General features: G+C 43.6%; 1 protein-coding gene across 1 annotated transcript in view; it reads left to right on the plus strand.

Moving 5' to 3' along the window:
- Positions 1 to 3,557: 3,557 nt before the first annotated feature.
- The window catches only part of CFAP221 (cilia and flagella associated protein 221), a 93,630-nt gene continuing 75,285 nt past the window's right edge, over positions 3,558 to 21,902 (plus strand). The window contains exons 1-5 of the mRNA XM_069473624.1: positions 3,558 to 3,696; positions 4,903 to 5,003; positions 14,429 to 14,515; positions 14,650 to 14,748; positions 17,166 to 17,266. Coding sequence (XP_069329725.1) covers positions 3,558 to 3,696; positions 4,903 to 5,003; positions 14,429 to 14,515; positions 14,650 to 14,748; positions 17,166 to 17,266 — 527 coding nt within the window. The remainder of the gene's footprint in view (positions 3,697 to 4,902; positions 5,004 to 14,428; positions 14,516 to 14,649; positions 14,749 to 17,165; positions 17,267 to 21,902) is intronic.

The raw sequence follows: 21,902 nt of genomic DNA on the forward strand, positions 1-21,902 counted from the left end.
TGAGAGGGAATTTGTCAATTTTTCTAGGAAAAAATTAAGTACAAATTAAAAATCATTGTCCAATACCCATTCAAAAGTATATGGAAACAATCATGATTTGTGCAGGGGTGGAAAGGTCCCAGACTGTGGGAAACATAGTACCTGTTCTCTTGAAATCTACCACCTTCTTTTGAAAACAAAACAGAAAGAACTAAAGCAACTTACTCTATAAGCAAATGCATTGTTTCACACCCTTGGCCAACAGTTTCTGAGTAATCAGTATGGACAAAGAACTGTGTCAAGGGCTGTGGGAGATCCAAAGATAAAATACAGTCCCCTCCCCTAAGAATTCTGCGGTTTAAGACACATACACAAAGAATGGGTGCAGCATATCAAGAGTTAAACACAAGTGAAACAAAGTGTTATGGAGGCCCAAAGAAGAAAGAGCCTTTCTGGCCTAGAGGGTTATGAAGAGGCTGCTGGGTGTACCTTATCTAGTGCTAGCCTTGAAAGATGGGGAGATTTTTAATAAGTAAGATGGGGGAGTGGAGAATGAGAATGAAAAAAAAACGAGCATTTCCAGTGGGGGGGAGGGGGGGATGGATACACACACATCCAGCCCAAGTGATGATGTAGGAAAGGCAGGTATTCTCATTGAACTGTTATTATAATCGCTTATGAACATGAACCCATAAATAACAAGCAAGGGTCAGATCATACAAGGAGGGAGGGAGACAAGCACAGCTTCTGAGAAGAGAGGAGCCTGAGCCATCTGTGCAAAGGGCAATGTTCATGGATGAGCAGGAGGGCGTGGGCAGGGCAGGAGGTCAGGGGGGCAGGCCCTGTGTCATGTTTACAACCCCTAAACGTCAGTGTCAAGGACAGAAAGTTTCCTCAATGAATGAATTCCAACAACAAAAAACGAGATGGAGAGGGAATCTATTCATTAAGAGACCTAAAAGACATATCAATCTATCCCAATGTGTGAATTTTATTTGGATTCTGATTCAAATTGGCAAACTCTTAAAAAACACTTTACATATTTATGAGATAATTGAGTACTGTATATTTGAAGATGTTAAGAAGGTACTGTAATTTTGAAGGTATTGGTATTGTGGTTATTGTTTTTTAAAAAAAGAATTCTTATCTTTTGGAAGTATATTCTGAAATATTTATGGGTGAAATGATGTCTGGGATTTTCTTCAAAATAATACAGGGAGTGAGGAAACGGTGCAGATGAAACGAGAGCGCTGAAGGTCCATATACCCTTCTGCCTACCTTAATTTGAAATTTACCACAATACAAAATGCAAAACAAACTAGGAAACAGCGGGCCTTGGGCGAGCGAAGGTGGCGGAAGCGCCAGCCTCCGCGCTGGGAGCCCCGCCCCTGGGTCCTGTGCCCCCGCGGGTGCCCGGTGTCTGTCGTCTCCCCACTTTCTCGCTGCCCCTCGGGAGTCCACAAGCCTCGCATAGCGTAAGTTGCTCCCTCTATTCCTCTCCAGGCCGCGCAGACTGCTCCGAGCCCCCAGAAGTCGCCCACTGTCCCCGGCCCAGCCGCGGCCGCCCGGCTCTCCCCCACGTCCCGGGGGACTTTGGTGGCGTCCGCAACGAAGCCCGGGAGCGCGTCCGCGTCGTCATGGCGACGGTCCGAGCCTGTGCGCCGCCGACCGAATCCCGCCCGGGAACCATCTCCAGAGTGAGCGGTCTCGGACCGGGGGCCGGGGGTGGCCCGGGGGCGGCCAAGGGGTGGCCGCCGAGCTTCTGAACAGCCTCAGACCCGGTTGGGGGTCCAGCCGCAAGTCACCCTTGGCCCGCGGTCGGAGGAGAGGTCGGGGTGATGAACGAGGATGGGGTGATGCGCGGGTCTGGGGGCGACCCCTACCCCTAGCAGGGGATGGAGTGCAAGGTCGCCGAGGGGAGGTGTTTGGCCAGGGGAGCGGGCTTGCTCCGGAGAGCGCAGGGCGAGGGGACCCCCGGGGACTTGGCAGCGAAGACGAGGTCACGTGGCGGCGGGTGAGCTGGGCTGGGGCTGCGTGGAAATGGCTTAGCTCAACCACCTGCCTTAGTGCCGACAGGGGTTTGAGGAATTAGAGGGACCGGGAGAAGGGGCCGGAGAGTGACCCTGGGCTGGAGGCGGTGCTGAGCTGGGGGTGAGGGGAGACATTCTTCAGCGTGCTTGTGAGCAGGGATGTGAGGGAAAGAACATTCTTTCGGAAAGTGACTATTAAGCGCCTCACTGTGTGTATTCACTGTGTGTTGCTTGAGGCTGTAGACTGTTGGGAGTCTAAAGCTATGGGTCTCCTCCACAAAAAAAAAAAAACAAAACAAAACACAAACACATAAAGATCCACGCATTTTACATTCAATTTCAGGGGTTTCACAGAGCAACCCTCCTGTCTGTGCGAGGGGACCCAACTTAAGAGATTTAGTTGTGGAAGATATAAGGAAATGTAAGACTTGTAAAATGTCATTACAGGGCAATAAATTATCAATGTCAAATATGTAGTAGAAGCAGTGAATGCCAAAGAATGTTTTTTGTTGTTTTTGTTTTTTGGAGAGAGTCTCGCTCTGTTGCCCGGGCTAGAGTGCTGTGACATCAGCCTAGCTCACAGCAACCTCAAATTCCTGGGCTTAAAGCAATCCTCCTGCCTCAGCCTCCCAAGTGGCTGGGACTACAGGCATGTGCCACCATGCCAGCTAATTTTTTCTATATATTTTTAGTTGTCCAGCTAATTTCTTTTTATTTTTAGTAGAGACGGGGGTCTCACTCTTGCTCAGGCTGGTCTCAAACTCCTGACCTTGAGTGATCCTCCTGCCTCGGCCTCCCAGAGTGCTAGGATTACAGGCATGAGCTTCCGAACCCGGCCACTAAAGAATGTTCAAGGGTGTTGGATCAGAGTAGACTTCATGAAAAAAGTGGAACTTAATGAGTGTGTTAAGGGAAGTCAGACACAGGGTTCGAGGTCAACCGAGAACTGCAGAGCCCCTAGGAATGTCCCCAGGGCTATGGGTCTGGCTGACTAGGCTCTACCTTCTCATCACCCCCTGTTAGCAGAGGGCCCCGTAAATGCCAGGGCCCTATAAGCAGTGTCTCTGAATGTTAAAGGGTTCCACGGTCACATGCTCTAAGAAACTGACTTAGAGAAATCTCAGAAAGAAGAGTCCTATTTAACTGTTTACTTCAAAATTTTCCACATTTATTTGACTGTGAGAGGCTTTATTACCCGCTTCATGTGGCCCTACAGTGAGCTCAAGAAGCATCTCAGGAGTACATTTTGGGGAAAGCTCTTGAGAAAAATTAAGGACCACAGGAAGGTTTGGAGCAATGGCACAGTATTGGGTTGTGATGTGCGTTGTAAGAAGATTAATGGGACAGCCATGTGTGTGGGAATGGAGTGGCCGGCAGAGACGGGGGCAGGGAGTGCCTGAACCACAGTAAGCCAAGCAGCGACGAGGTACATTTGTCAGGGAATTAGAAAAAAAATGTACGTTTCTCATGGATGATTACACTGCTACTCTTTTCTCCCCAGGAAATGACCTTTGGCTTTAAAAAGAAGACTCCATTTTTCATGATAAAATGGCAGTGGTGAAAGCCCCCAGCAGAGAACTGAAGAATGCCGAAGAACCCTTTAAGAGCACAGCGCCCCTCGGTTTGAAGAGCCTGGTGGAGGAGCCTAAGAAAAGAACAGAAGTTCCTAATCACCTCCTAGAATCGAGTAAGTGGCTAGAAGACAGATTTGCTGTATAACTCATATCTTCCCAGGGGAGCCAGAGTCCAGAAAGCATAATGGAATTTTTGGTGCTGATTTATCCATATCATTTTACAGGCTTATCATAGGTTTTATGACTAAGAACAATGGTTCTATTTAGATCCATCTGCTTACCTGATAGATTTTTGTGGTGTAAATTAGTCCACAAGTTCTGTTGCTCCTACTTCCTCCAATTTCTCTCCTATCTGTCCCCACTGCCTTGTTTCTCATCTTCAGTGGGTTACTGGGACTCTTACAGGGGTCTCCTCCCTGGGCACACTCTTGTCCTGTCAATTTTCTTTCTAGAATCCAGGCTGGCACTTGTCCCTATCCTTCTTACATACTCCCAACCGTTCCCCTTGCATACAGAATAAAGTCACAGTTCCTTTGCTTGGCATTTGGCCCCCCTCACTGTTCCATCTGAACCTGCCCACCCAGCGCCATCCCCATGCGGTGTCATCCCTGGTCCAGCCACACCAGGTCACTCCCGGCTCCATCAGACCACTGCCTGGCACAAAGCGCTTCTCCACAGGTCCCTGCTCCTGCCCAAGTAAAGAGCTGGGGAAAGTTTTATAGACCTGGACACTTTTATGAGCTCGGGTGTTTTAATTTTGTTCTCAAAACTGAAAAAAAAAAATTCACATTACACACATTACTTACTGTCCAGAGTGATGATTATTCAGAGCTTTAAGATTACTCTGTATCACATTGTAATTCTATTCAGAGGAAATCAAACAATAAAAGCTAAAAGTACAGAGTAATAAAATTAAACATTTGGTGTTTGGTTACTTTGACCTGGATATTCATCACATAATAAGTAAGCTTAGTGCTAGAGCAGAGGCAGCCTGTGTACGCTTTATGAGTTGGTATTTTATTACAAAGATGTGTTCAAAATGTGTGAAGAGCAATTTCTTTTGGTAGGTGATAGACAATATATATGAATTTGTATTGTGATGGTAGTATCTCCCAAGCGATGTTTAAAAATAGAGAGGGAGAAGGAGTACAGTTTATTTGGAACAGATAATTAATCTTGTTGACAGCTGTATCCAGTGTCTGCAATTTTCATGTGCTTAAAATGCCCCAAATTAAAAAGAGCCTATGTTAATTGGATCTTCTTTAATTTAATATTTTCTTTGATGTCTCATGATACACTTATCTACATTGTTTTTATAGAGGTTTATGCAAAACTACTGAATAATAAGGTGATACAGGCAAGACCTGGCATATTACATTTTGGAGGCTATCGAGTAGAAAAACAACACCAACAGATTCTGGTAGGTACTTTTTAAGTGGGATAATCAATCATACTAACGAAATGACATGAATGTTCTGCATTTCTATTACTCATTCACCTAAAGAACAGCATAATCGGCCAAAGTGTTGGTGTAAATTAGGCCAGAAAGAGAGTTCCATGATGAGAAACTTTAAAGTTGCATCAGTGTCCTTGGACAAGTTATTCCAAAGGCTCCCCACAGCACTCTTTCCAAATAGGCGTCATTGCTGAGTGCCTCTTAGGAGCCAGGTCCTGCACTTTGTGTTTTACATGATTTAATTTAGTCCTTATACTAGCTCTGGATGCTGCATTATTACTCTCATTACATAGACGAAGAAACCGGAATTCTGAAGGGTTAATAATTTGTTCAAGGACACAGAGATACTAAGTGACAGAGACAGAATTTGGCTGTTAGGTTGCCTGCCTCCAAACCATTCTTGCTGCATGCCCACAGCACCAAGGAGTGGGGCGTCCCTTTCCTAGGAGGTTCCAGCCAGGGCTCCGTTTTCTCTGCTTGGGTCAGATGCCCACTCTTAATCAGTCGCTCTGGCCAGAGAGAACTTGTCTACGTCTGAGGAGGCAGGAGCCAGCTCCACTGGACCTCGGTGTAGCTCCATGGTGAACTGAAGTCGCTATAGCCTTTGGCCACTTGACCAGAAGAGACAGAGGAAGGGCTGGACTGCCAAGTGGCAAAGTCTGTAGTGACTGCAGTTTGCCACAGAGCTACACTGAGGACCTGTCCCTGCCACAGCAGACTCTCTACTTATAGATGTACCGCATTCTTAGAAGCCACGTCTTAAAGTGGATCATTTTAAGAAAGAGTTCCAATTATCGCGTTAGATTGTTCAGAGTGAGGAGAAACACTGGAGGAAACTGACAAATGGTAAAGCTGTTGGGAAGTAAAATTAGTTTTCTATCAGGCAGTGCCTAACAAACAGAGGGAGAACACAGTTTCCAAGGGTCCTTATGCATTGACGTGGGGACAGAGAACAGACCAGGAAGGGAACCTGCTATGTGCCGAGCATTTCCTCCTAGGGTAAGACTTAGGATTTAAAACTGTGATTAGGAACTTCACCCATCAAACTCCGAGGTCACATTTCTTAGAACACAGCATCAAAGACCAAAGTTAATGATTCATTTTGAAGCCTACTTTTCCTGGTTGTGAGGTTTGCTGTCTAGGTTATGGTAGGATATATCTAAAATATTAATAATTATGATTCATGATTACTCATTGTTTATAAACTAAATATATACCAAACACTAAAATAGAATTTTATTACTTGCTTCTTATGATTTTCTTTTTTTACATCTTTACTGAGGTATGTTAATAATTCACATACTATAAATTCACCCATTTATAGTATACATACAACGAGATAATTTTTAGTATATTCTCAGAGTTGTGCAACCATTGCCACAATCTAAATTTAGAACGTTTTTATCACCTCAAAGAGAAACCCCACACTCGTTGTAAATCACTACTTATTCTCCACTCCCTCAATTCCCCCACCCCCACACCTGCCCCACCCCCACCTTAGGCTAACACTCATCTACTTTCTGTCTCTATAGATTTACCTCTTCTGGACATTTCATATAAATGGAATCATACAATATGTGGTCTTTTGTGACTGATTTCTTTCACTTAGCACAATGTTTTCCAGGCTTATCTAAGTTATAGCATGTGTTGGTACTTCATCCCTTTTTATGGCTGAATAACATTCCATTGTGTGGATAGATCACATTTTGTTTATCCATGCATTAGTTGATGGATGTTCGGTTGTTCACACTTTGGGGTTATCGTGGATAATGCTGCTATGAACGTTGATGCACTTGTTTTTGTGTGGACGTATTTTCAGCTCTCTTGGATATATACCAAGGAGTAGAATTGTTGTGTTATATGTTATAATAGTTTTCTATGGCTGCTATAACAAATTACCATAAATTTGGGGTATTAAAAAAACAGAAATGTCACCAGAAAATTGGTTTCCCTGATCATCACCTAAATACAAATCTGGCAACGACACCAATTGGACATCAGACTGAGGTGGGGGGTGGGGGAGGGGATGGGGGTATGCCTACACAATGAGTGCATTGCGCACCGTTTGGGGAGTGGTAACACTTGAAGGTGCTGACTCGGGAAAGGGGGGGTGGGGAAAAAATATGAAACTATTGTAAAAAAAAAAAAAAAAGTCATACCAAATAAAAAAAAAAAAAAAAAAAAAACAGAAATGCGTTCTCTGACAGTTCTGGAGGTCAGAGTCCTAAACCAAGGTACCAGCAGAGCTGCACTTCTTCCAAGGCTCTTGGGGAGAATCTTCCAGTTTCTGGTGGCTCCAGGTATTTCTGGGCTTGTGGCCGCATAACTCCAATCTCTCTCTACCTTTCGCTTCACTTGGCCTTCTCCTCTGTTTCCCGGGTCTTTTCCTCTTTTGCTTTTAAAAGGACACTTACTGGATTTAGGCCCCAACTGGGTAGTCCAGGATAATCTCATCTCAAGATCCTTGACTTAATAACATTTGCAAAGACCTCTTTTCCAGTAAGGTCACATTCACCGGATCCAGGGATTAGAATGTGTGCATATCTTTTTGAGGCCACTATTCAATTCACTGGTTTTATTTGCTTTACTTATTTATGAGCTTACTGGCCATTTGTATGTCTTCTTTAGAGAAATGTCTATTCATATCCCTGTCCATTTTATAATTAAGGGATTTGTCTTTTTATTGCTGAGTTTTAAGAGTTCGTTATGTGTTTTGGATACAAGTAACTTATAAGTATTTTTTCCATCCTGTAGATTCTTTTAACTCTCTTTAGAGTGTCCTTTGCAGCACAAGAGTTTTTAAAAAATTTTGATGATGTCCAATTTATCTATTTTTTCTTTTATTGCTTATGCTTTTGGTGTTGCATTTAAGAAACCACTGACAAATCCAAAGTCATAAAGATTTCCTATGTTTTCTTTTAGGAGTTTTATAGTTTTAGCTCTTATATTTAGGTCTATAGTTCATTTTGAATTCATTTTTGTGAATTGTGTAAGGTAGGGATTCAACTTCAATCTCTCGCATGTTCCAGTATTATTTGTTGAAAAGACTGTTCGTTCCCCCATTGAATGGTCTCGGCTCTCTTGTTGAAAGTCAATAGACTGTAAATGTACGTGTTTATTTATGGACTCTCAATTCTACTTCACTGATCTACGTATATATCTATACTTAAAGCAGTACCACACTTGATTACTGCAGCTTGTGTTAAGTTTTGAAATCAGAAAGCGTGAGTCTTCCAGTTTTGCTCTTTTTTAACGTTGTTTTGGCTATTCTGGGTTCCTTGCAATTCCAATTGAGTTTTAGGATCAGCTTGTAGGATTTTGATAGAAAATGCATTGAATCTGTAGATCAATTTGGTGAATATTGCAATCTTCACAATGTTAAGTCACAATTCTTTTTTATAATAGACGTTTTATAACTTTTGTCACAGGTGGCATTTTCCACCGGTGTGGGTTCAAGAGAGGAGGTATCACCTTTCTTAACATAGACTTTCCTCAGAATCGCAAAGAAAGTCTTTTTCTTTCTTTCTTTTTTTTTTTTTTAGTCTATGGTATTTTGTTACACATAAGTCTCAATTAGCTTGCCAAGATTCCCTTAGTTTCAAGAAATATTGACATTCTTTACAGGATGGCAGTTAGTAGAGTTAATAATTAACTGGTAATTTTACAAGTTACTATGCCAAAAAATTAACAACAACATGACTCTTTTGGGTTATACATAGCTTTTTTTAAACTAGCATTTATTTTTTTTTTGCTTTTTTGCTTAGTATAATGTCAATGTTTCCAGTAATGTTACTAAATTTAAAATTATTTTGCCCTCTTCATAATTTTAATCATATTGAATGTACACTTTCATATTTATTTCTCCAATATCATTTTTGCATATTATTTTATTATCGCCAGTGAAGTTGTACTGTCTGGTGTACGCTGTCATGTTTTTAATAGAGTTAAGGATTTTCTTCTGTTTAATTCCACACACAGTTAGTGAGATCATCTGTTATGTGCCAAACAAACATTATGTCAAAGCATTACGGGAAATGCTAAGGTGAACAAAATCAAGAAGTTTTCCAAGTAGTAGAAAATATTAGAAAAGCACCAAATAACTCAAACATGATACCAGGCAAGCAAGGTGGAGGGAACTAAAAAGAAAATGCTCTGTGGAGAGGCAGCCTCTCACCCATGGAGGGGGCTGTAACAAGGGCTTGTGGAGGGGAAGCCATGTGGGATCGCCCAACAGCAAAGCGGGAAGTGAGGAGGAGACGTTCGGGGCAAGAGGAAGACGTGAAAGAAGTTTGGGCTGAGCGAGCACGTGACATATTTGGAGGCCCGTGTGCGATGTGGTTTACGTGGACCATTAGGGCTTTGGAGGGAGGATGTGGTGGAGAAGGTGGACATGTGGGTTGGAAAGAAAATGCTGACATAAGGAGCATGTGTATAAGTCAGAAGGCAGCAGGAAGTTAATGAAGTGTTTTTGAGCAGGGGAATCATGTGCTTGTGGAAGACCAATTTAGTGGAATTTTAGAGGATGGATGTGGTTCTCAACCTTTCTTTAATTATTGTCCCCTATGGAGGCGTTAATGAGAGAAACCAAATACTAAGGAATAAGATTTTGTCAGGTGGGATTGAGCTTCAGAGGGTTGCAAGACATTGTAATGTCTAAGATTGCTGTGGCCTCCCTAGAATCAATTTTCACTTCCCTTTGTGTGATATTACCCCCACTGAGAATGCAGGGTGGCAAGGGAGTATGATTTAATTATTGGCAAAGATAGGAAACCTCGACTCTGCACCATTCTGTTGGAGAACAGAGGCCATGTGTCTTTTGTAGTGCTGCCCCCAGCACTCAGGGACACTAGAGTGAATGATACTGAACTCACTTTATTAGAAGAGATTGACTTGGCAGAGACACTCTAATTCCAAGTAAATACAGTATAAAGCCTAAATAATCATATCGTTTCTATCAGACATTAAAACAAACAGAAATAGAAAAAAGTACAAAACGATTTCATCTCAGTAACATTCTGGGAGGGAGCACCAGCCTCCTGTTTCTACCAGCGAAGTTAAGCGGAAGCCGGAGGCAATTACCTTGAGGTTCTTGCCAGACTAGGGGGGAAATCCAACAATTGCTTTTATCTTGGTTTTGTTACAGGAAACTATGCAAATTGCCAAAGAATGGAATGATTGAATGTGTGTTTAAAACTGCAATAAATTGTTCATTAACATTTGAGATCGATCCAGATCTGGTTAAAGGGTATGAAACATTTTACTTGCATTCATACTGAAATCAGTGTATCAATTTACTCTTTTTTTTTTTTTTATTTTAGACAGAGTCTCACTCTGTTGCCCAGGCTAGAGTGCTGTGACATCAGCCTAGCTCACAGCAACCTCAAACTCCTGGGCTCAAGCAATCCTTCTGCCTCAGCCTCCCAAGTAGCTGGGACTACAGGCATGTGCCACCATGCCCGGCTAATTTTTTCTATATATTTTTAGTTGTCCAGCTAATTTCTTTCTATTTTTAGTAGAGATGGCATCTCACTCTTTCTCAGGCTGGTCTCGAACTCCTGAGCTCAAACGATCTACCCGCCTCGGCCTCCCAGAGTGCTAGGATTACAGGAATGAGCCACCCCGCCCGGCCCCTCAATTTACTCTTAAATTTGAAATAATGGTCCCCAGTTTTCTCAAAACCAAGACCCCCTTAAATTATTTTTTCCATTTGTGCAATGTGATTTTGTGTGGGAAATTACATTTATTAATTAAGTAATCCATCAGTTTTCCTGTGGGACAACGGGTGTTGCTGTTGCCAAGCCCAAAACAAAATTGTTAGCCTGTAAGTTATTATGTTAAATAAATGAACAGTTCCTTCCAGCTTTTGAAGATAATAACATTTTCCAATTCCCTATTGCAGCCTTTAGAGACACCCCCAACCCCTGCCCAGAATCTTGCTTCTCAAAATTAGGGCCGTGAATCCCAACGGCTTCTCCTCGGTGTGTGGGTGGGGGAATTGTAGCCACCCACATATATATACAGCCATATATATACAGCCATAAATACAGCACATCTTTCTAGTGCATCAATTTTACTCTTATATTTTGGAGAAATGCTAGCATGGGGCAACATTTTAGAGTAAAATACATGACCAAAATGCATTTTAAGATAAAACACTTCAAAAAACTTGTAAGCCTGCTTGAATTTTGTCCCCAGATCCCTTGTGTTAAGTATTAACCTTCTCTGAGAAGCTGTGCCCCTGATCTTAGAGGCTGAAATGTTGTGTTTGCAGGTTAGCGCCCCTTCTCCGAGCCAAGACTTCACTGGAAGGCTGGTTCTGCTCTTCTCTCAAAGGAGAGAATAGACTCTCCCGAGGGGACACAGAGGGAGCTCCAAGCAGACATGGGAGGGTAGTGAAGAGAACTGCGAGACCTGTGTGGGAAACCCCTTTAAGTGCTGAGTAATGGCTGTTCAACCCATAACTACTTGATGTGTGGCTGGTGGCCTTTTTTTTGGTGGGTTTTTTTTTGGAGTGGGGAGAGGTTCTGAAAAACCACAGAAGGGGCTGAATTGCATGTTAGAGACAAGATGGCGCCCTGTGGAGGCAGCAGCAGGGGAACGGGTTCCCCAGGGCCAGGAGAAGGTCAGCTCCCATGAGAACAGAGATCCTGGAGGGATCGGGAAATCTGCTGACCCCAAAATTGGGACACAGGGTAGGATTTTAGCTTGCCTCAAGGGCAACACTGGGTTATACATGTTTTGTTATGTTTTCAAATAAACTTTTAATATTAATTTAACATATACTTTCTAAGCACTTAATTCATTTTCTCAAGGTTTTTTATTCTTTGAATGATGATTATTTTTCCCAGTTTTAGTTATAAATGGAAAGGCAGGAATGTCATTTTATCCATGAAAGAATACTATTTTTAACATTCTAAAAATAAAGCTGATCTGCTGATAAAGCATTAAAAAAAGATAGGAAATGTGGTTTGAGCACTGAGATACACTGAGCTATGGGACAGTGGGATGGAGTGGAAAGAGCCCTCGGCCGGAGCTGGAGACCAGGTTCTAGGCCCAACTCTGCCACTCAGCCCCAGCTGTGGGCAGCACCAGGTTCCTGTGTCTTCATAAAATAAGGGATTGTACTACATGGCCTCTTCAGTCCTCCTAGGGCTCACACAGCACAGTCTTTGGTAGGACAAAGAACATGGACTACTATAGGAAGCAATGAGTATTTGCAACTAAAAATTGAGAACCACAAAATTAGTAGAATCTCCAGTACTCCAATATATTTTGGATGTCAGTCTCTTGGATGTTGACTTTGTTTTCTAAAATGTAGGGAGCAAGTTGTTCCTTTTTTGCTTTAATTTGTTACATCTTATTGTTTTAAGTGCATTGAAAAGCTCAGTGGCAGCACGTCCCCTAGAATTGTTGTAGGTAAGATTTGGTTGAAACATCCTTGTCAGAAGGAGTTCTCCCCGCCATCGCCACAGTCTGCTGACTGCCTTCTCTGCCACCTGCCACGTGGAGCAGTGGGCCTGGCCTTCGGTCTTAGCTAGTCTCCATTCACTTCAGATCTCAAATAGAAGCTGGACATTTTTTTCCTCTTTCTGAACTCCTATTACCTAAATGTCTACATTTTTGTTTGAGTTATTTCTTATTTCTCTATTGATCCAAACAATTCCAGATGGAGAATGTTTAAAGGCGAATATGGGAAACTATGGCCAAATAATGTACCTTTTACTATCGTGAATGGGATCTATGTTGTTTTATTCTTTAAGAAAATAATTCAAGTCATGGGCCCTTGAATGTCATTCTAAAGGATATCGGGCTTCTGGGCTCATCAGATGCTCACATCCCTTTTGTTCGAGAGTGGAAGTGCATGGATAGTATTTCCAGGTAATCCACACATCCTGAGCATCCCTTGTGCTGACATAGAAGACTCGCCAGCATGACTTGCATGAGCGTAAGTGAAGCACTCTGGCAGCCACTTCTGGAGTATGGATGCTGGATTAGGCTCTTTCAGTGCTCACTGAGTACTCCTAGAGTGTGGATTGCTGATTTCTTCTGAGGTTAACCACCCCCAGTGTACACATTAAAACCAGTTCATATGCCCTTGTTTGTTGCACTGTTTTGATGCCTTACTGAATTATTTTAAAGTAAATGACAGATGATAGAAGCACTTCTGCTCCAGTTCTCCCTGGACTCCAGCTCGAGGCCCTCACAATCCTTCCCCCATGACAAGCATGTGGACAGAGCTCTTTGTCACGGCTTCCAGGCCCAGGGCCAAGTGGCACCTTTCCATCCCCAGGCAGGTCCCACCTCCCCAGAGCTGTGGGTGAGGTGGGCCCAGCCCACCCAAGTTTCTCTCTTGGAAGGACCACTCTCAGGGACCAGGCCCTGGGAACCCACACCTTCACCAAGACTGCTGCTTGGAGGTCAAGAAAGGCTTTGGAAACTTTTTTTAAGGCTTTTAACATAATGAAAAAAGAGATGATATACCAAAACAGGGTCACAAAAATTGTGGTACTTTAAGAATGTTCACATGTAACAAGTAAGAACTTTTAACACATGCAAACACAGTGTAAGTTCACTGAGAGATAATGCCTAAAGTCTAGCTTAGGGCCTCGGAGAATGTGAGGCCTTGGGCAATGGGCCTTCGGAGCCCTTGTGACAGGCCCAGCCTCTGGCCTAGACTTCAGAAACCAGAGGTCCCTCAACTTTCCCCTGGCCCAGGAGAAGCCCAGGTCCCCAGAACCCAAAGTTCCTGCTTCCCTCTCGAGCAGAGGAAGGAGAAACACCTCTTTCTTCCAGACCCAGCTTATTTATCCACCAGCTGATCCTGCCTCACAGGGACAGTCTTCTCCTGTCACTGTGGAAGTCCTGACCTGGCCTCTTCATTGCCCCAGGGATGGATTGGCGGCTGTCCCCACCACACTCTCTTTTCTGATATTCTGATGGCCTGGGTATCCTCTGGCCCCCCAAACCAGTGGCATGTATTAGAGGACCTACAGGAATGGGCTGCTGGCTTCTTAGCTCAGTTGAGTCACAGGACTAAGTTGAGTTCAACAAAAAGCACACAGGGTAACTGTTAGAATGGTGGAGAGGGGGCGTAAAGGAAGACACATCCCTGGCGGGGACCAGGGGCCGCAGCCTCTGGTGCTGTTCCTACGGGGGCAGTAGGCACGTGGGGCATATTTTATTATTCTTGAAATGGTGTATGTTGTGTTTATTTCATTATTCTTTAAATGGTGCATGAAGTATTTTAAATCTTTTGAAACAGTTAAAAAATACTTGATGTCTCCTCAAATGCCTTTAGAAACAAAGATGAGGTATAAAGAAATGAGGAGCTGAATATGCAAATAAATTAAGCAGTGTATTTACTCTAAATGCTGCTTCTTCTCTCCCAGCACCTGGTCAACATTTCTGATGAAGACACACACGTTCATATTTTACCCCCACAAACCAAATACTTCCAGATCAGTTATGAGAAAAAGGTAAGCGCCTTTTCGTTACCTGTCCTCCCCACGGTGTTCTTTGCTGGGTTGTGGCTTTCTGTGTCTCAGGCCTGCATGGGCCAGGTGTGCAGTGTGCTGTCACCCACAGTGACAAGAGCCTGCTTGTCTTCCAGGAGCACCGCCTTGTCCCTGGCTTGTCCCTAATGGTCACCGTTACATTTTCTCCAGATGAGTGGCGATACTATTATGACTGCATCCGCGTTCACTGTAAGGCAAGTTTCTCAAAATTCCTTTTTATTTTTTGGAGGGTGGGTTGAACCTTATGTCCTCAAGGGAGGAAGAGAGAGGGAAGGACCAGTTAGAGCTTTCTCAGCCTGGTGCCCGGGTGTCCCCGGTAGCCAGTCTGGCTGGCATACTGGCTCACTGCCTGGTGACATGGGCTCCCGCTGGGCAAGTGCCAGGCTCTGAGGACCTGGACAGAGTCAAGAGACACTGTTTGAGGCAGATTTCTCACTGCCCTGAGCCTAAAAGCTTGTTTATCATGTGGCACTGGCAGTTGATGAAGGCTTTTTCAAATAACTTTAACATTTGCCTTTAAGTGCCAGGTTGAAAAATTAACAACCACTCGGGTTGTGATTATAAACACCAGCTACAGGAATGTCCGCAGAGGCAGCCCTAAGGGCCCGCAGGGAGGTGGAAGCCCTTTGAGTTCTTTATTTTATTTTTTTATTTCAGAATATTATGGGGTACAAACATTTTGGTTACATAAATCGCTGTTGTACTGTTTGAGTCAAAGTTATAAGTGTGCCCATCCCCCAGATAGTGCGCATTGTGCCCATTGGGTGTGAATTTATCCACCCTCTCCTCCCCACCCCCACCTGCTTAATTGCCAGTAAATGTTACTTCCATATGTGCACATAAGTGTTGTTCAATTAGTTCCAATTTAATGGTGAGTACATGTGGTGTTTGTTTTTCCATTCGTTTGATACTTCACTTAGAAGAATGGTCTTCAGTTCCATCCAGGTTAATACAAGAAGAACTCCAGCAAATCAGCAAGAAAAAACTATTAAAAAGTGGGCAAAAGACATGATTAGAAACCTTTGAGTTTTTTTTTGGCTGGGCGCGGTGGCTCACGCCTGTAATCCTAGCACTTTGGGAGGCCGAGGCGGGCGGATTGTTTGAGCTCAGGAGTTCGAAACCAGCCTGAGCAAGAGTGAGACCCCATTTCTACTAAAAAATAGAAAGAAATTAGCTGGACAACTAAAAATATATATAGAAAAAATTAGCCGGGCATGGTGGCACATGCCTGTAGTCCCAGCTACTTGGGAGGCTGAGGCAGAAGGATTGCTTGAGCGCAGGAGTTTGAGATTGCTGTGAGCTAGGCTGACGCCATGGCACTCTAGCCAGGGTGACAGAGCGGGACTCTGCCTCAAAAAAAAATAAAATAAAATAAAGAAATCTTTGAGTTTTTCTGAGCCTTTGTTAGGTCACCTAATTCCCCCTTTGGCCTTCAGCCAGCGTGGTCAATCCTCTGTCACTCTCACCCCTCCCTTTGCTCTCTAGTCCAAGCCTAATCTTGCAACTTGAGAGGCCCTCAGGTTAACTAAATTCTTGATGATTCGAAACTAAAATGGAAGACTATGCTTTAGTAACAAATGTTTCCATTTGTTTTTCTTTTCAAGCAATGCTTTTTGTTACTTACGATCTTACAGTAAGGTGACTTATCTTAAAGGCATTTCACTTTGACTTTCCTTTTTTAAAAAAAAGTTATAAAAATTTGCAAACTTACTTTTTATAAATCAATAGTGTTGTCTCATTGACTCACATCATCGTGTTAGAGATGCGTTTCCACAGGGGGAGGGAAAGAACCTTAGACCCAAGACACCTAAAATGGTATTTTAGATCAAAAAACACATTTCCTTAAGAATGAGGCAAGCCATTATAATTTTTTGGAGTTTCGATTTTTTAAAAAAATCCTAAAAATGAAACCAGAATATTGCTTTCAGAAGGAAGACCTGTGCTGAGCAGAAGAGAAATCCCTGGAGCAGGCATTGTGGAGTGCCCGGGCGTACTTCCTGCTACTTAGTGGCAATGCTAGTCAATAGTAATACCTCACAGTTATGCAGAACTTTTAACTTTTCAAGGCCGTCACCTGCTTTAATTCTTAAAAACACCTTTAAGGAAAGGCATAATTGTCTCCATCTTGCAAAGGGAAAAACAAAGCCATGAGAGGTTAAAAGTCTTGCTCAAGGTAAACATTATGGGAGACAAGAAGCAGGTTTCTGTGCCCTCTTGCCGGTAAATTGTTTTCTATTCTGTGCTGTCTGGGTCAGGTGATTCTGCACTGGCTTCTGTTTTTCTTGGATCACTGAAGGTTGCGTTTCCTTATAAGCTTCTGAAATAGAAGCAGATCCATTACTGTCTTCATATCTATATGAGACATCATGTTCTTTAACTTTCTTGGATAGTAGTGACCATCATTTCAATGAAGAGTACTTAAAATTTTCTACACTTTGTTTATGGCTAAGAAAACTCAGTATTCCTAATGTTGTACTTAAGCACTGAAGTTTCTTAAGGAAATATTTTTAAACAATAGAAAACAAGATAAGAAATTAAGCATCTATAAGTTCATCTTTAAAAATTGTAGTCTTCTGAATGTTAAACTTGACTTTTTCCTCATTAATTTTAGGGAGATGACACTTTGCTTGTTCCTATCCATGCCTATCCTGTCCTGAACAAATTGGACTTTCCCTCATTTATAAATCTGTCAAATGTTCTACTTGGTGAAAGGTGAGTTACCAAAATGAACCAGTAAAATGTTATAAGATGTGAAAAGTTAAGAGATATTCATGTAAAAACTAGACTTGTGTTTGTCCTAATGGAGGTTCATCCTTCTGCCTGAAATAGACTGGACTTGTAGTTGCAAAAGGCAAAAAGCAAAAACACATAAAAATCAAAATATCATAAGCAAGAAAGGGAATTTATTGGTTAAATTCCAAGTCAGGTACAGACTGAGTGGATGGATCTTCAGGCATAGCTGAGCGTAGGGTTTAAGTCAGGTTGCAGGAACTTGACTCTCTCCATATCTTGGTGGTTCTGCCTTGTGCGTCCCCTGCACAGGGGCAAGGCAGGTGCCAGAAGCTCCAGATGTGAACCTGGCAAGAGGGGTGATTGGAGAGGCTGAAGAGATTGGGGTATGCAAGCAAAAACCCAACATTGAGTCTTATTGGACCAACTTGGATCACGTGCCCATCCATTAACCCATCTGTTTTCAGATGAAAGCAAGCAAAGACAACAGATATTCACTATAGATGCCAAGTCTCAAATTCTCGTCTTCTTGTTTGGAAAATGGTTAAGGATTCCATTTGTAATTTGATATGTCCAATTCTTTCAGTAAATACTCATTAAATGCTTACTCCCAGGCATAGTGCTGTCTGTCCCTAGATGGATACTGAGCTGTTAGATATGGTGTCCATGGGGGGTTGATTGGTTCCAGCACCTCTTGTGGATACCCAAATCCACAGACACTCGTCACTTATACAAAATGGTATAGTGTTTACATATAACCTGCACACATCCTCCCATATAACATCTCTAGATTAACCTAGATCTTTAAAACATCTCTAGATTAAGCTAATGCAATGTAACTGCTATGTAAATAGTTTTTGTACTTTGTGATTTAGGGAATAATGACAAGAACAAAAAGTCTGTACATGTTCAGTACAGTCACAGATACTCCCAAATATTTTCAATCCAAGGTTGGTTGAATTCATGGACGTGGAACCTGCGAATGCAGAGGGCCAACTGTATAATGGTCATGTCAGTTGTTAAAATATTCAAATACTTCTATACTAGTTGGAAAATATATACTGTCCTGAATCCCCCACCACTGCAGCCCAGCTGCCTGGCCCCTCCCCCCTTCCCAATGATTCAGCAACTAAGGAGTTAATACCTAGCGATCTGGGGGTGGAGGGAGGCACCTGCAGAACCTGGCTCAGCCTTGTACAGTATCCACTCGGATTCCCTGCTGCCTGTGAAGGGTGGGTTGGTCGACATTCTGAACACCACCATGGTAAAAAGATGACTAGACAAATGCTCTGGTCCTGAAGGTCTCAGAGACTAATGGGGATAGGACCATGTCATCAATTAATTACAGCAGTTGCTGAGTGCAGCTCATATAGGAGGTGACATCTGGGTTATCCTAAGAGGGCACCATGGGCTGGGGACATCAGGATAGCACTCTAGGTCGGGAAAGAGCTTCCACAAAGGCATGGTGGCAGCAGACAGGGTGGACTACGTCGTGCAGGTGACAAAGGGCCACTGAAGGGCTTTGCCATCTGGTAACTGGCAAATGCTAAACGCTGTTGACACAGGACCAGAGGGAGGGCAAAGGCGGGCCTGGAGGGTGAAGGCGAGGGCAGCGGAGCCTGCAGGCAGCGCTGAGCAGGCCGTGCGAGTTGCTAATGACTGGGTGTGTTGAGTTAGAAAGAAGAGCAAGTGAGCGATTTTGATGGTGGTGGAGGCTTATGGATCACTGTGCATGAGCTTTAGGGCCCTTCTATTTTTTGTTGTCTTTGAATGGCACTCAAAACTTTAGATCTGGAACAATCTCGTTGGTCCAGCTGATGTGTGACTCTCCTCCCCACCCTGCCACCCCCCACCTTCCCCGTGAGCTCTCACTCGCCATCTCTGTTTGCTTCTGTTTTAAAACAACTCTTGAAAAATTTAAAACGAATAATACTTGTAAAAGAGTATATAATCATTTGTACAGTTTAACGAATAATACTAATGAATTCTTGTTTTAAGGCATAAAATATGACCAGTACCTTTGCAGTCACTATTCTGAATCTTGTGATAGTCATTCCCTGGACTTACTGGACACCTATGTATCACCCCCAAAGCATACATTGCTACGTTTACCAGTTTTTGATCTTTGCATAAATGGAATCATACTGTGTCTAAGTTCTTTGGTAATTGCTTTTTTCCCTTAGCATTATTTTTTGTGGTTGAGCCATGTTAGTGTATGTGCCGTATTCACTGTCGTGTGGTGTCCGCTGCATGAATTTAACACAGGTTTTATCCACCCTATTGCTCGTGGACCTATGGGTTGTTTCCACTATTTTTTTTTTTTTTTTTTTTTGCTGTGATGACACTGCTTTTTTGTGTCCTGTACCGTGGGTGGCTCCAGGGGCACATGTTCTAGAGCTTCTCCAGGGTATATACCTAGAAGTGGAACTGCAGGTCACAACACAGGTTCAGTATTGCTATGTAATGACGAGCCATTTTCCAAAATGGTCGTAGGCATTTACACACACACCTGCAGTGCGTGAGAATTTCTGTTTCTCCTACAAAGGCATTATCAGACTTTTGCATTTTTGGTGACTTATACGTTCTTGGCCCCATGCTCTTCCATTCTCTATTTATTTTCCCCAAAGAATTCTGCCAGAACTCCATCACAGGACTTCCTCCTCTCTCTCACCAACCCTTCCTGTCTTCACTCACACCTTCTCTTATTACAGGCACCCCAAGAATTGAAAAAGGAGAGTCCGTCCTTGCAGAGCACGCGGACTCTATGCATTTGAGGCCCAACAGATATCTCCTTTAAGGGGGCAGATACAGCGAATTTTGTATCAAAAGCTAAGTGCAGGAAACAACTAACTTTCTAGTTCATTGGTCCTTTTTTTGTTTCCTTCTTTTTTCCCCCTCCACAAATTACTTTTTATTTGGCTCATAAGCTAGGTTTATGAGTTGAGAACAATGGTTTATAAAACTGTTGAATATCATATGCCTAATAATGCAGACATCTGTCTTGGATTCTTAAAACAAAAATCTGCCAACCTTCCTGGAGGCTTTTCCCAAGCTTTGTTGTGCATAATGCTCTTCATTTATAATCAGGATGAAAATTTCAGCTAAACAGTTTATTTAACCGAGTCATTGTGTATAATGATGTGATATTTTAAAGAAACCTTTCAAAAGACAAGCACGCTGCTTTTTTCTTCCCAACATTCTGGCAGTAGGCATTGCCTTCCCAAGACTTCATGCCCATTACGTAGTGGCTTTTTATCAGCTTTGAACTACTCAAACCGTCCTAGGCTACATCTAATCCAAAACATGTGGTAACAGGACAGGGGGTGAGTACCGGAAAAGGCTGCCACCTAAAACGTTTCCTGTTAATTCTAGGCTACCTCGGGGGTTGAAGGTATCGTTTGGGTGGGTTCTTTCTGCGGCATTCATTCGTTCAGCCAACCTTTATTGAATGCCTGCCGTGTGCCAGGCACGCTGTGAGGTTCCGAGGATGCAGAGATGGTCAAGACCTAGCGCTGTGATCACATGGACAGTTCTCACTCCTGATCCCATGTATGCCGAGGAAGAATGCCCAGCTTGGTTGAAGTGAGTTGGGGGCAGGAGAGCTCAGACAAGACTTCCAGGGAGGAGAACATGCCTGAGCTGTTTGGAAATTTGGCCAGAAATTAGCCAGCAAAAGGAGGGCGTGGGTGGAAGAGAAGAGGGGCTGTCCCAGGCAGTGCAGTAGCGCAGGCAAAGGTAGAGATGGGAAATGGTGCAGCTAGTTTGGGCCTGTCTAGAACATTCCTGTGACTGGACACGAGTACAGGAGAGCTGTGACAGGGGAGCAGGGAGAGGGCTGAGCGAGAAGGGCCTCATAATAGGCTTTGCTGGGAAGTGTAGATTTTACCCTGAAAGACTAAAGTGGAGAAATGGCACAGCCTAGCTCCGGTTTAGAAACCTCACTTTGGCTGCCGTGTGCAGAGAATTGGAGGGACCGTGGCCAGGACTGCTGCGGTGAGCCACGCACAAGACAGAAGAGGGCCCGAGACACTTCGAAAATAGGCAATGATTGCAAATACCCAAATGTATCGTAGGGTCTTAGGTCCAGTTCCTGAGAAGCACAAACAGGATTCATTGTACATGATTTATTAAGGGATAACTCGTAAAGCAGTGAAGGCTAGGGATGGGGATGCCCAGTCCCCCAGCCAAGGGCACATCTTTGGAGAAGGTCAAGGTGACAGGCGGCTGGTGAAGGAAACTGCCAACAGTACCCCTACAAATCTAGACAAGCCAACTGGTCCTTGACTTACATGCCCGGTCTGTCCGTGCGCCACTGGGCTTCCTCCACCTCTGGAATCGTGCTTTCCTAGAGTGATGGCAGGTTCCATGAGCAGTTGAGTGGATACCAGCTGTCGCCTGGCAGAGGTGATGACCTCTCGGTGGCTGTGTCATTGCTGGATAATGGAGGGCTGACGTAGACCAGTGAACCATCTCTGGGCTGCTTTCCTTTCCCAGGACAGACCAGGGCCTAGGAAGGAGACACTGGCAGCCTCCAGGGGCTCCTAATCAGTGGCACACTGAGAGGTGGGTGGTGGACGTGGTCTGCTCCACATGTGAGCAATTGGGAGGAGGGGTCAGC

This window comes from Eulemur rufifrons, chromosome 1 (genome assembly GCF_041146395.1).
Source record: "Eulemur rufifrons isolate Redbay chromosome 1, OSU_ERuf_1, whole genome shotgun sequence".
Classification (NCBI taxonomy): Eukaryota; Metazoa; Chordata; class Mammalia; order Primates; family Lemuridae; genus Eulemur; species Eulemur rufifrons.